This window comes from Hyaena hyaena, unplaced genomic scaffold (genome assembly GCF_003009895.1).
Source record: "Hyaena hyaena isolate Hyena2069 unplaced genomic scaffold, ASM300989v1 scaffold_295, whole genome shotgun sequence".
NCBI classification, from domain to species: Eukaryota; Metazoa; Chordata; class Mammalia; order Carnivora; family Hyaenidae; genus Hyaena; species Hyaena hyaena.
This window is the reverse complement of record NW_024080928.1, coordinates 1,287,686-1,300,950: the sequence shown is the minus strand read 5'-3', so window position 1 is coordinate 1,300,950 and position 13,265 is coordinate 1,287,686. Positions and strand designations below refer to the sequence as shown.

At 44.6% G+C, this 13,265-nt stretch overlaps 1 protein-coding gene across 6 annotated transcripts in view; it reads left to right on the top strand.

Moving 5' to 3' along the window:
- The window catches only part of SH3KBP1 (SH3 domain containing kinase binding protein 1), a 330,852-nt gene that overhangs the window by 169,432 nt on the left and 148,155 nt on the right, over positions 1–13,265 (top strand). For all 6 annotated transcript variants that reach the window (XM_039247392.1, XM_039247394.1, XM_039247390.1 and 3 more), the window contains exon 4: positions 1,089–1,192. In XM_039247392.1, coding sequence (XP_039103323.1) covers positions 1,089–1,192 — 104 coding nt within the window. The remainder of the gene's footprint in view (positions 1–1,088; positions 1,193–13,265) is intronic.

Genomic DNA, 13,265 nt, shown 5'->3' with positions numbered 1-13,265 from the left:
CTTAGGGAAAAGACTGGAAAAGGAAAGGAATCACTGTAGGCAGTATCCAAAAATATTGTCAGCATTTCTAAATGTGTTTGCTTGAAGTCATTGATCCCTTTGGTTTTCTAGGCCGTGTGGTAGCAGGAGGGAACGCTGTGAGGTGGTCAGCCTTGAGCAACAAACTTCTGAGCAGTGCTGGTCCCGGTCCTTCTCTTCTGTCCACCTCTCCCTGGCTTGGGCCTCCACTGCTGTCTGTCTGTCTGTCTCCCCACCCCACTCCCATCACACATACCACATGCATGTTCTTTCTACCCACAGTGCATGTCTGTGGTGTAGACACTTGCATTTGTACTTGACCCAGCTCTGAGCCAGGGCCTCCCCGTTGGGCCACTCTGGGTGAGTGAGATGCTGTAACCTTGAGTGTCCTCCAGTCAAGTGAAGTGTGGTCCTGGCTTTTATCTTGATTTGGCTCTGTGTAAGCAGCCAGGCCTCCTGCTAATGGGTCCCCTGGGACAGAGGGAAGAGGACAGAAGTCGATTTGTTGAACCCCTGTGGGGCATTTGAAATGGCACCAAGAGCAGGCTGAAATCTAATCAGCCTTTGCTTATCAGGCCTGAGTTCCACCACATTGAAAGGGTGATGATGAGTAAGAAAAAGGCCAGGATACTTTATCTTTTCCTTTGCACATTTGGGAAAAATGCCCTCTGCCTTGCTAGCATTAGAAGCAGACCATTCTTTTTACTATGCCACGTCACATCAGTTTTCATTAAAAATCAACGGCAGCAAATACTAAGCCCCATCCATGGAAAAGCGTTTAAGGCAACACTGTGCGCCAGCGCTTCGGGGCTGGGGGTGTCGCCTTCTGCACCAGCAGATTGGTTTCTCATCTCCATGCCTTTTGACCCAGCAGCTTTTAAAAGACCAAGAAGCATTGCTCTGCTTTCTATTGCCTCTCTCTGAGACCGGGGCTGCCGGGCCTCTAGCCATGTCCCAGAGAGCATATTTGAGACAAGTCAGCTTAATTGCCTGCATGCCTAGGAAGCCTCTCTGTAAAATCTAATTTTGAGACAAGAGCTGGATCTAAATATTTTGCTTTTCCCGTTCAGGCGAGCGACGGCGGCGCCGCTGCCAGGTGGCATTCAGCTACCTGCCCCAGAACGACGATGAGCTTGAGCTGAAAGTGGGCGACATCATAGAGGTAGTAGGAGAGGTGAGTGTGCCGGGCGGGTGGGTGGGTGACCCCAGGTGGGCTGTCAGAACCCACCCCTGGTTGGCCTTGCTGTGGCGGGTATTAGAGCTTAAAGAGACCTTAGACGTTATCGAGCTGAGTCTCTTCTCGGAGGAGATGGGCTCCCAGAAAGGAATGCCACTGAGCCCCTCAGGAGCAGGTATGGGCCACTTGAACTCACTGTCCTTCTCACACAGCCTACTAAGTCCTTCGGAAGTCCTAGCCCACTGCACGGCTTTCCTCCCCCCCTTCAACGGCTAGGAGACTGGCCATTCAGAGCGAGCCTGAGCCGTCTCTAGAGGGTGAATGCAGTATTCATTGTGGGGCACACTGTGGATTCAAAGGGCAGGAAAAGAAGTGGCATTTATAGAAGACCTAGTATATGACAGAGGTGACAAGGTTCTTTGCATTTTGGCCCATGGGTGGCCCATCCGAAGGGCCTCACTTTGTCGATGAAAAGAGAGGCTCAAAAGACCCTAGAACAGTCGAGGCTGAGTGTTCAAGCCAGGTCCACCTGGCTGGAGACCCTTGTTCTTTCCCCTGCACCACCTTCCCCTACTCCTGCTCGGTCCTGGCTGCTCGGAGCCAGCCCTGCTGGCAAAGTGCCCCAGTGCACACTGGCACAGGCTTCGCAGACTACCCTCCTCTGTCCCAGGTGGCAGTGGGCTTCACACTTACAACCTCACCATTCATTTGGATTCAACACAGGTACCTGTATATAGAAATACACTTCTATGATAGCTTTGGGTACCTGGGTACCATTCGACGTTACAGAAACCCATGATTTACAAAAAATAAAAATAAAAAATAAAGGACGCTAGAAATCAAGGAGGAGATCAGGTGAATGGTGGCATGGGGCCACGTAGCAGGGATTGCCCGGTATTCATTCATATATCAAGTGAGCATGCGTCAGAGCTTTATTTAACTCATTAACGAGGGGCTCTGCAAGATGGTATGGTTGGCTCAAAGAGAATTGTGGAAGAGGAAAGTATTTACAATGACTTGAAAGAGAAAATGGTTAAAAAAATGAAATTGAAAATGCTTGAGTAAGATTGCCCAGTTGGATGCAAAACGATGTAGTATCCCACGGGGCGATAACCTGTAACTTCTGCAGTTATCTTTCCTAGGGGATGAGGCACTTACATTTCTGGTGGTCAAGAGTTATTTTCATTGCTGTCTGAACAGAATCATTCTCATTCCTTTTGGTTTTCTGCCAGTTAACACCTGCACTAAGAGGATCATAAATAGTAAATAAGGCGTCAAACAAAGGTACTTGTCTCCCTGGAGGGCACAAAGTAAGCCCGTTTGCCCATTTCCCAGATTTGGGGAATTTGTAGTAATGTGTCATTCGCTCACCATTTTGCATCCCTGTTGCCAGGTCGGGCACCTAGGAGTCGTTTGTTGAAAGATGAATGAGCAAAACAAGAACGGACAACAGAGAAGAAAGTTTATGCCAACAGTGCAAGGGACACATTCCTTTTTTTCTTTTTTTAAAAAATGATTATTTTTGAGAGAGAGAGAGAGAGAGCGCGCGTGCGCGCGCGCGAGAGCGGGGGAGGGGCAGAGAGAAAAGGAGACCGAGGATTTGAAGCCAGCTTCATGCTGACAGCACAGAGCCCAATGCAGGGCTCAAACTTACCAACTGTGAGATCATGTCCTGAGCCAAAGTCAGCCGCTTAACTGACTGAGCCACCCAGGCGCCCCAAGGGACACATTTCTTAAGACCGAACCCGTGGAAGAAATTCTAAAAGAAATAATGAACAGTGTGACTAATTTTTAAAAACAGAATTAAAATTTTGGTATAATTTGCAGCGAGTTTAGCTAAAAAAAAAAGAGAGAGAACGACAAATATTTTGCAAGAAATGATCATAAAAAGTTATTCTATGTCACATATGAAAATATATCAGGAAAGTACTGTAACCATGATAGATGGTAGATAATTTTGCCATACACACAAAGCCCACTAGGGAAAAGAAAACTCTTTACCATGAGAAACTGTTCCATGCTGCTATTAATGAAATAAATGCAAATTAAGACAATAATGCGTTCCTGCTTTTGAGAATCTCAAGAAAACATTTTAGCGGTGAGACTGTCGGTAATACGGAGAAGTGGCGACTTTGTGCATATTTATGATCCTAATATGAAGCTATTTTGCAAGGAATGGCAAGAGCTGTAAAAATCTGAATTAACAACCTTTGAGCCAGTAATCTCACTCCTGGGAATGTATCCAAAGAAAGTGGTTAACAGAAAAAAAATATGTGAAATGCATTAATTGCTTGTGATAATGAAAAATAATCAAGAGAGGGAATAGTTATGTGAATTAAGTGATATTATCCTTCTAGAAGATTGTGAAGATATTGACTGAGATGGTGGACCCAGAGTCCTTTAAATCTTTCTTTATTACAATACTGTGTGTTGTGATTTTCCATTAAATTCGGCTAACCTGAGAGCTTTTTGACAGCAGGGATCTGGGTTTGATCTATCTTTCTATACATGGTGCCTGGAATAGTGCCTGAAGCCTGATACATACTTTAGTAAATGCTTGCTGGATAAGTAAATGCAAGTATGAAGAGATTCTTTTGAAAAATAAATGAATAGACCAGGACACAACATTGCATACACTAGGACACAGCTGTGGAAAAATATATCCCCGTGCATGTGATCAAAGACTGAAAGGGAACAAGAATTGAAATGGCTTGTGTCACAGAAGATGGCTTGTCCTCTAGCGTTGCAATAATGTTTTAAGAATTCAAATCAAGATAAGGAGAATTATTAACAACTTTCTGGGAAATAGTGGCCACCCTCACCTGCCAGTTGGCTGTAGGGAAAGCGGATGTGGATTGCTGAAGGAGAGGAGGGACTGCAGGGTGTTACTCTCCTCGCCTAGATGACATAGGATGTCCTCGCCACCTGTGGTACTGGGATCCTGTTCACTCACGGCCATTTCAGTGCTCGGCTCCATGATGGCCTTGCTGCAGATGGGCAAAAGGAAAAATATGGAGCCTATGATATTTATGTAAGACAAAATGTAAAGGTTGGCCTTTTAAACCATATTTTATTTTATTTTATTTTTTTATATTTTTATTTATTTCTAGGAGAGAGAGACAGCGTGAGCAGGGGAGGGTCAGAGAGAGAGGGAGATACAGACTCTGAAATAGGCTCCAGGCTCTGAGCTGGCAGTCAGCACAGAGCCCGACGCGGGGCTCGAACCCACGAACCGCGAGATCATGACCTAAGCGAAAGTCGGACGCTTAACCAACTAAGCCACCCAGGCGCCCTAAACCATATTTTATTTTATACTAAAAAATTTTTTAATGTTTAATTTTGAGAGACAGAATGGGAGCAGGGGAGGGGCAGAGAGAAGAGTAAGACACAGAATCTGAAGCAGGCTCCAGGCAGTGAGCTGTCAGCACAGAGCCCGATATGGGGCTTGAACCCACAAACTGTGAGATCATGACCTGAGCCAAAGTTGGATGCTCAACCTACTGAGCCACCCAGGCGCCCCTATTTTTTACTTTTTAAAATTAATTTTTTTTTTAATTTTAGAGAGAGAGGGCACAAGCACAAGCTGAGGGGAGGGGCAGAGGCGGGGTGGGGGGGCAGAGAGAGAGAGAGAGAGACAGAGAGAGACAGAGAGAATGAATCCCAAGCAGGCTCCACAGTCAGCATAGAGCCTGACACGGGACTCAGTCCTCCAACTGAGGGAGGGATCACGAACTGAGCCAAAATCAAGAGTTAGACACACTCAACCGACTGAGCCACCCAGACATCCCTAAACCATATATTAAAAATGATGTGATCAAAAATTAATTTCCCCATTATTCCATTGTACTTGTAATATTGCAGATATTGGGCCATTGTCACTACAAAATATAAAATATGCCTTTTTATAATGGATGTGTAAATACCAATGGATAGTTACTCTCTCATTCCACTGAAAACTAAAGATAAACATCCCAAATAAATAAAAGCTCTTCATTCACAGGGACAGATTGAGGTAGGGCCATAGTATTAGTTTTGCAATACTATAGAATTAATCAATCCAGTCGTCAATAAAAATATAACAAATGATATTGTGTATGTGCATATAAATGTTATATTCTTATTGATTGATTAATAGACTCTACAGTATTGCAAAGCTATACACACACACAAATGCACACATACCCCCTTACCCCAAAGAAAAAAAAACCCAGACAACTCAGGAAGATTTTGTTTTTGGAAGTGTGGACTGGTGGGTTTGTTTTTTTTTTTTTTAATGTTTTATTTATTTGTGAGAAATAGAGCGCGCAAGCAGGGGAGAGAGAAAAGGGACAGAGGATCCAAAGCAGGCTCTGTGCTGACAGCAGTGAGCCCAATGCAGGGCTCCAACTCACAAACTGTGAGATCATGACCTGAGCTGAAGTCAGGCACTCAACCGACTGAGCCACCCAGGAGCCCTGGACTGGTTTTTTGAAAAAAGTTGAATCAGGTAGAGAATCTTAAAACATGGTATTTTGTATATGGAAATTAAATTAAATGTATCTCTTATTAACACAATTAATTTGATTAATATAAGTGATATATATCTTATCTTATTTTGCCTTAAAATTAAAAAAATGTGCATTCATGTGCTCATAGGGCCAAGGTGTTTTCCTTAAATATGGGTTCGCTGGTTTGAGTTCCATCCTCTCTGCATCCATCCTTCATGATTGCTTCATTTTTTTTTTAAATTTTTTTTTAATGTTTTTTATTTATTTCTAGGAGAGAGAGACACAGCGTGAGCAGGGGAGGGTCAGAGAGAGAGGGAGTCACAGACTGAAACAGGCTCCAGGCTGTGAGCTGGCTGTCAGCACAGAGCCCGACGCGGGGCTCGAACCCACGAACCGTGAGATCATGACCTGAGCGAAAGTCGGACGCTTAACCGACTAAGCCACCCGGGCGCCCCCATTTTTTTTTTTTTTTTTTAATGGATTCACAACAACACTCAAGACATTCTATAGCCCACTGCCCCCACTCTCTTGTGGTCATCTCGTCCATACCTAATTTGGCAGGAGTTTTGTTTTGTTTTGTTGTTTTACTTTCAGATTGTTCGCCATTATCCCTTCTCACCACTAACTTTCTCTTCACACCAATGTCACCACATGGTGGGCTAGCAGTCAGAGCAGAGGGCTGTGCTCCGTGGCTTAAAGAAGGGGCGAGGAGAGCAGGGTTGTCGGAGGTGAGTGCCCTTGGCAGAGACACGTTGCTCAAGAGAGCACTTTGCATGCCTCTGCCTCCTGGCCCGACACTGATTCTGCTCTCATTACTAGATCCATCTTCGCGAACCGAAAGGAACTGGGCTACCAGTTCGAAAGAGAAGAGAGCAGACTGAGTTCTTGGGTATAGATATTTTTGAGGAAATAACTGTAAGTGCACACTTGTGTCATTTTTGTCCAGAATGGAGAGGACTGATAAGTGCATGGAAACTTCTAATTACAAGACCAGACAAGGCATATAGACAAGCATGTCAGGAGAAATGGCATCTGAGGGCTCTGGGGTTGGAAACCTGGCTTGTTGACCGTTTTTTTTTTTTTTTGAAAAGTGCATTGAAGCCTCTTTGTTTTCATCTAGAGCGTGGGAAAGGAGTCACTTTTCCTACTGAGTTCGATGAACTTGGTCAACCAGTCTCTCTCTCAGAGATACTTGGTTTTGTTTATTCCTTGTGGTTTGTTTTTGAGGTATTTTTCACTGGTCCCTAGTTAAGCTCCCTGGAGACCAATGGCTCCAATTTCAGACTAAAAATCCCAAACCTGGCCTTATAGTTTGCAAAGATGGTAACTTGGACTTTCAAGAAACTTAGGCTTTTTTTTTTTAATTAGAGAGAGAGAGAGAGAGAGAGAGAGAGCGCGCACGCACGCGCACAAGTAGGGGATGGGGGGCAGAGGGAGGAGAAAGGAAGGGAGAGGAGAGGAGAGGAGAGAGAGAGAAAGAGCGAGAGTGAGCACCTTTCAGGCAGGCTCTATGTTCAGCCCCAGCTGGACGCTCAATGCCACAACCCTGGGATCATGACCTGAGCTGAAATTAAGAGTCAGATGCCTAACAGACTGCGCGACCCAGGTGCCCCAGATTTAGGCATCTTCTTGTTCCCACAGGTGAGGTTTTGTTCTTTCAGCTAGAGTTAAATAGGCTGTTCAAATTCTTCAGAACTTGAAGTCAATCAGACAACCTTTGTGGGTACAGATGGGCAGTTATGATATTGTGAATTATAATAAGAAATATATATATCTGGTCTTCCCATTTCTGGCAAAGAGCCCCTAACACTCACGACTTTTCCTAAAAGAGTGCTAAAGGCGTTTTTGTTATGTTAATGAGTAACTTTTGAAACACCTAGGCACTGAGGCTGACTGCAGTTGGAAATTAGAAGGTTGGAAAGTTCAGTCCCACCCACTGACCTTGGCGAAGGGAGAGGGGCTGGAGGTTAAATCGGTTGCCTGCAGCCGGTGAATTAATCAACCTCGCCTGTGTAAGGAAGCCTCCAAAAACTGGCAAAGGACAGGCTTCAGCGAGCTTCTAGGCTGGTGAACACATGAAGGAGCGTGGAGTGTGGGGCCTGGCGGGGGTACGGAAGCTCTTTCCCATGCTTGCCCTGTGCGGGTCTTCCATCGGGCTGTTCCTGAGTTAGATCCTTTTATCATAAACTTGTGGTATGGTAAGTAAAATGTTTCTCTGAGTTCTGGGATCCGCTCTAGGAAGTGAATTGACCCTGAGGTGGGGGACATGGGAACTTCTGATTTATAGCCAGTGGGTCAGAAGTACAGGTGACAAGCTGGCCTTGCGAACGGTGTCTGAAGTTGGGGGCAGGGAAGGGCGCAGTCTCGTAGGACTGAGCTCTTCACCTGTGGGATATAAAGCTGTCTCTGGGTAGATAGGGTCAGAATAACTTGAGTTAAATGGCAGAACTCTGGGCTGATGTTTGGAGAATTGCTTGTTGGTGTTAGGAGACCTCCCTCACCACCCGCCTCCCAACACACACATTGGAAGTGGGTCCAGGAACCCGAAATAGGAGGTAATCCCCATTTCATTTTTGGTGTAAGAACTTTGAGGACTTGCATATGAAGAAAGATGCCTTTTGTTTTATGCTTGCCCATGAGAAAGCAAGTTCCTTTCAAAGTGGATTAATTAATAAGTGATCAAAGCATACCTAAATTCTGACCCATTAAGGCAACCCTTGCTTTAGAAGGGTTTGTTATTTTTTCAAAAAAGGAGATAACATTAGTATAAAAATTTGCTGATTAAAATTCGAGAATCCAAACAGCTTAGGCTGTTCTTTAGTCATTTCTCCCAGTAATGTTGGGTGGGCATGACTGATAATGTAATGCACAAAGGTGATGGGGCACATTAAGGTGAGGGAAGCCGTGATTGGAAGAAAATGTGATTAGATTAGAATCAACAGCATACAAAAAAGGCTACAACTGTCGCTTTTATAAGCGACATATTTGCCAGTTTAAGTGTATTTATAAGGGATTTGCGTAGCTGTGGGATTTATCACATATTTGAGTGCTTACTCTGTGACAGAAATGGTGTTCATAGGGATTCAGAGATTTACTGAGCACAATCTCAGCCAAGACACATGCTCAATATAGTCAGAGAGGGTAAGATACACACAGCTAAGAAGCTAACTGGTAACCCAAGATGGTACTACAGTGGCAGACAGTGGCATTGACAAATGAGAAAGAAATTGAACAACAAAGGCACTCACTGAGGGTGAAGAAGATGCTTCCTAGAACAGGAAGAATTTCAACAGCGGGGCACGTGGAAGGTGAGAAGTATTTGGATGAATTCAGCAAGCACGGGGTGTGCTGTGTAAGGTGTGGGGCTGGTCTGGAGTGAGGAGGACGGGTTGTTAGTACAGCCTTGCTCTGGAGTCCGGAATGACCTGTGAACCTCCCAGGGCATGAGTGGAGTCTAGGAATCAGAAGCTGGTGGAAGCGATCAAATGCGGATGACATAAAAGTGACAGTGCCTCCCACAATGAGCTTTTAAAAGAATACCCCCATTTAAAGGTTTCTTACAGGGGCGCCTGGGTGGCTCAGTCGGTTAAGCGTCCGACTTCGGCTCAGGTCATGGTCTCGCGGTTCGTGGGTTCGAGCCCCGCGTCGGGCTCTGTGCTGACAGCTCGAAGCCCGGAGCCTGCTTCAGATTTCATGTCTCCCTCTCTCTGCCCCCCGCCCCTGCTCATGTTTTCTTTCTCTCTCTCTCTCAAAAATAAATAAACATTAAAAATAAATAAATAAAGGTTTCTTACATACAGATTTTCTAAGATTAACACACCCCCATAGACCATTTTCTTACCTGGGAATAGTGAGTGACAGGACAAAACTTCAAGATCTTGATTCATCAGAAAGGTTATCTTACTGGCTTAATTTACTCTGCCCATATTTTCACGTTGGAGTGATAGTAAGGCCCTAGCATAGAGTCACTGAGGAATTTGGAGACCTGTAGTCTAGCCTGGGGCTGTTTTGAAGGATAGCACTGTCACGTGTTGCTGAAGGATGTCTGCCAAAGCCCCTTCCCCTGTGAGGAACATCACGGACGTTGCTCTGTCTCATTGGGCAGAGTTTGCCGAAGTCTCAAATAGAAATTATCTGGTTTCTTAAGTCATTCCCTTTGAATTACCCTGCAGATTTCTCTTTTGAGGGGCCCCTTTCGTGTGGAATAGGCTTATCCTCAGACGAACGAGGGAATAAAAACTCACCTTCCTATGTATATGGAATCCTGGGGCCTTGCCAGAAAGACAGTGAACTATGCAGGAGTCGGGGGAAACACGGGCCCAGGCATTTAGGACCTAGATAACACGCGTTTATATTTGGCACAACCAGCTTTCTGTGTCCCCAAATCAACAGGGGGTGGTTATTTAAAACCACTACAAAGGAAAATAGTGTAGGTATTTATGCCTTCAGAGAGTGCTTCCCTTAAAAATATTTTTTTTTCACTAATTCCACTAATAGAAAAAGGTGTTTTCTAGAAACAGTTTGTGTTTTTTTTCAGCAATATTCACAAGGCAAAACTATGTGTTAGAACATTCACATGAAGTTCTAGAGAAGGTAAAGTCCATCATAGGTAATAGAAATCAGATGAGTGATTGCTTGAGGAGGTAGATTGACCAGGAAGGAGCACAAGGGAATTTTCTGGAGTGATGGAAATTTTCTGTATGCTGATAGAGGTGAGAGTTACATGGTGTATGCACTTGTGAAGGCTGATTGACTTGTACTGTTAAGATGGATGCATTACATGAATTATACTTAAATTATAATTAAATAACTCAATTAAAAAACTAAAAAACTAAATATTTTTCTAGTGCTTTAAACATTTCCAAAATATATTCCCTTACCTCTCAAAGATAGGAGAAAGGGCCAGTGTGGAAATTCTCACTTAATTATTTCTGAATAAATGTTTTGTTGAGATATAATTGACATAGAGCATTATATTAGTTTTAGGCATACAACGTAATGATTTGATATGTGAATAGTGTCTATTTTGACATGATTACAGCAATGGAGTTAGTTAACATCCATCACCACACATAGTTACAATTTTTTTTCCTGTGATGAGAACTTTTAAGATGTATTCGCTTACCAACTTTCAAATATCTCCTGTGCAACTGTTAACTATAGTCACGATGCTATACATTACATCCCCGGGATTTAGTTGTCTTATAACTAGGGTTTTGTACACTTTGACCACCTTCACCTATTTCACGTCCTCACAGCCCCTGCCTCTGGCAACCACCAGTCTGTTCTTTGTATCCATGAGTTTGCGGTTTTTTGGTGTTTGTTTAAAATTCCACATATAAGTGAGATTATATAGTATTTGTCTTTCTCTGACTTATTTCACTCAGCATAATGCCCTCAAAGAACTAGGAAAAGAACAAATGAAGTGCAAGATTGGTAGAAAGAAGGAGGCATCAAAGATCAGAGCATAAATAAATGAAATGGAGTCTGTAAAGATAATAGGAAAGATCAATGAAACTAAGAGTTGACCTTTTGAAAAGATAAACAAAGGGGTGCCTTGGGTGGCTCAGTTGGTTAGGCGTCTGGCTTCAGCTCAGGTCATGATCTCACGGTTCATGGGTTCGAGCCCCGTGTCGGGCTCTGTGCTGACAGCTAGCTCAGGGCCTGGAGCCTGTTTCAGATTCTGTGTCTCCCTCTCTCTCAGAAATAAATTAAAAAAAAAAAAAGCATTAAAAAAACAAAAAAAAAAAAAAAAAAAAAGAAAAGCTAAACAAAATAGACATCTTTAGCTAGACTGCCCAAGAAACAAAGAGGACTCAAAATCAGAAATGAAAGAGGAGAGGTTACGCCTGATAAACACAGAAATACAAGGGATGGATAGAGACTATTGTGAGCAATTATTGACCCACAAATTGGAAAGCCTAGAGGAAATAGATTCATATAACCTATAAAATCGGAATACATTTTGAGGAAAGTTTTAGTAATGGTAAGGTGTGGGCCTTCCCTTAAAGCTGGATTCTTCCATTTTCCTTTCTGGAAAGAATGCTAATGATACAGCTCGCGCGGAACAATGAAGCTGACCTCATTTGCCTGCGTGCCTTTTCCTGCCCTGCGATTCCCTGACACCTACCCCTCCAGTGTGCCTCTCAGCGAGGTGTGGGCTCCAAAGGGTTACTTGCATGTAAAAAGCTATCGCAGCCCCTAAATGGTCCCCTGAAGGTAGACTTCAGACCTGGGAAGGACAGATAAAACTTGAACGGTGGTTAAGTGGAAACTGTTCTGAACAGCTACATGTACCCCAGACAGCATGGTCATCTTTGTATTCACAGGCATCCTCTTTAGTGCCTTACAAATGTAGATAATGTGTACAAAATTGGCTGGAAGTGCTGAAATTCACCCGGCTGCTCCCCCAGCTTCCAACAGGGCTAAAAGCTCGAAGTGCTCTCCTTGGGCGGTGAACCCACTTAGCGGCTGGTGATTGTGAAGACGTGGGAGTTGCAAGGCCCCCAGTGCAAACCGTTGAAGTGATTTTACTCTGTTTTTCTTTCTCAGACACAGCGAGGGGTAAGCCACCCTGTTCCCAGCTCTGGGCCGAATTGGGGTTGTCTCTCTCGGGACAGAGCCGTGGGCTCCAGAGCTGCCTGGGTTGGTCACAGGGACACAGGGTGTGGGTGCTGTTCTCAACCTAGAGCCAAGGGCTGCAGAAGGCTGTTGCTGTGTGTGTTGGTGGGGGAGAAAGTAGGTCTCGGTTCTCTTTTGTTATTCTCCTTGGGGCAGATATTGTAAGGCCTTGGTAACATCCATAATCCACACTTGATTCCAAAGGGACACATTGCTTTCTTTTAAATATAGAAACAAACATAAGCCAGCTTGAGTTCTAAGCGGGGGGTGCACGGGCTCTGTAAGTTCTTTCCTCGGTGCAGAGCTTCTCAACACGGTGTGTTTATTTCATTCTCCAATGAGTCTGCCCCAGGGTCCTAGGGCAGTGCCGGACAGGGTGCTTAGCAAATAGTGGTCGGATAGAGAGGAGCACACGGACCTGGGCCTGGCGGTACTTAACTAAGAACAGTGGCTACTGTAGTCATGTCCGTTTGTCCTTTTTGCTCCTCACAGTAGGGCAGATCCTTTGGTGGGGGAATCAGGGCTTCATAGACCCACATGGAGGGTGTCCTCTAATGATGTCCCTGCTTTTCATTCACTGATTCATTCAAAGTGCCAGGTTCTATGCTTTCCTCTTTGAATGACTGAATGAATGTAATCCCTCTGGGCTTCCACGTCTTCGTCTTAATACAGGAATTTGAACTCTAGAATACTGCTGAGGAGTAGCAGTTGGAGGGTGAGGATCATTTTTGCCCCCTAGCTCTAGCCTGAATCTTGCCACTAAAGCAGCAGGGTATAGGAAGAAACACTACTGAAGCTGTCTCACCGGTATGGGGGCCAGGCAACGCACCCCACCCCCACTGCCATGGCGCCAGTGACGGCGAGTGTACCCCCCAGGCAGTGAGCAGGGGTCATATTGCCTGCCCCTCCACTCACTGCGTGGCTAATAATAGACCTCTGCTCTTTCCCTCTGGGCCACCCCT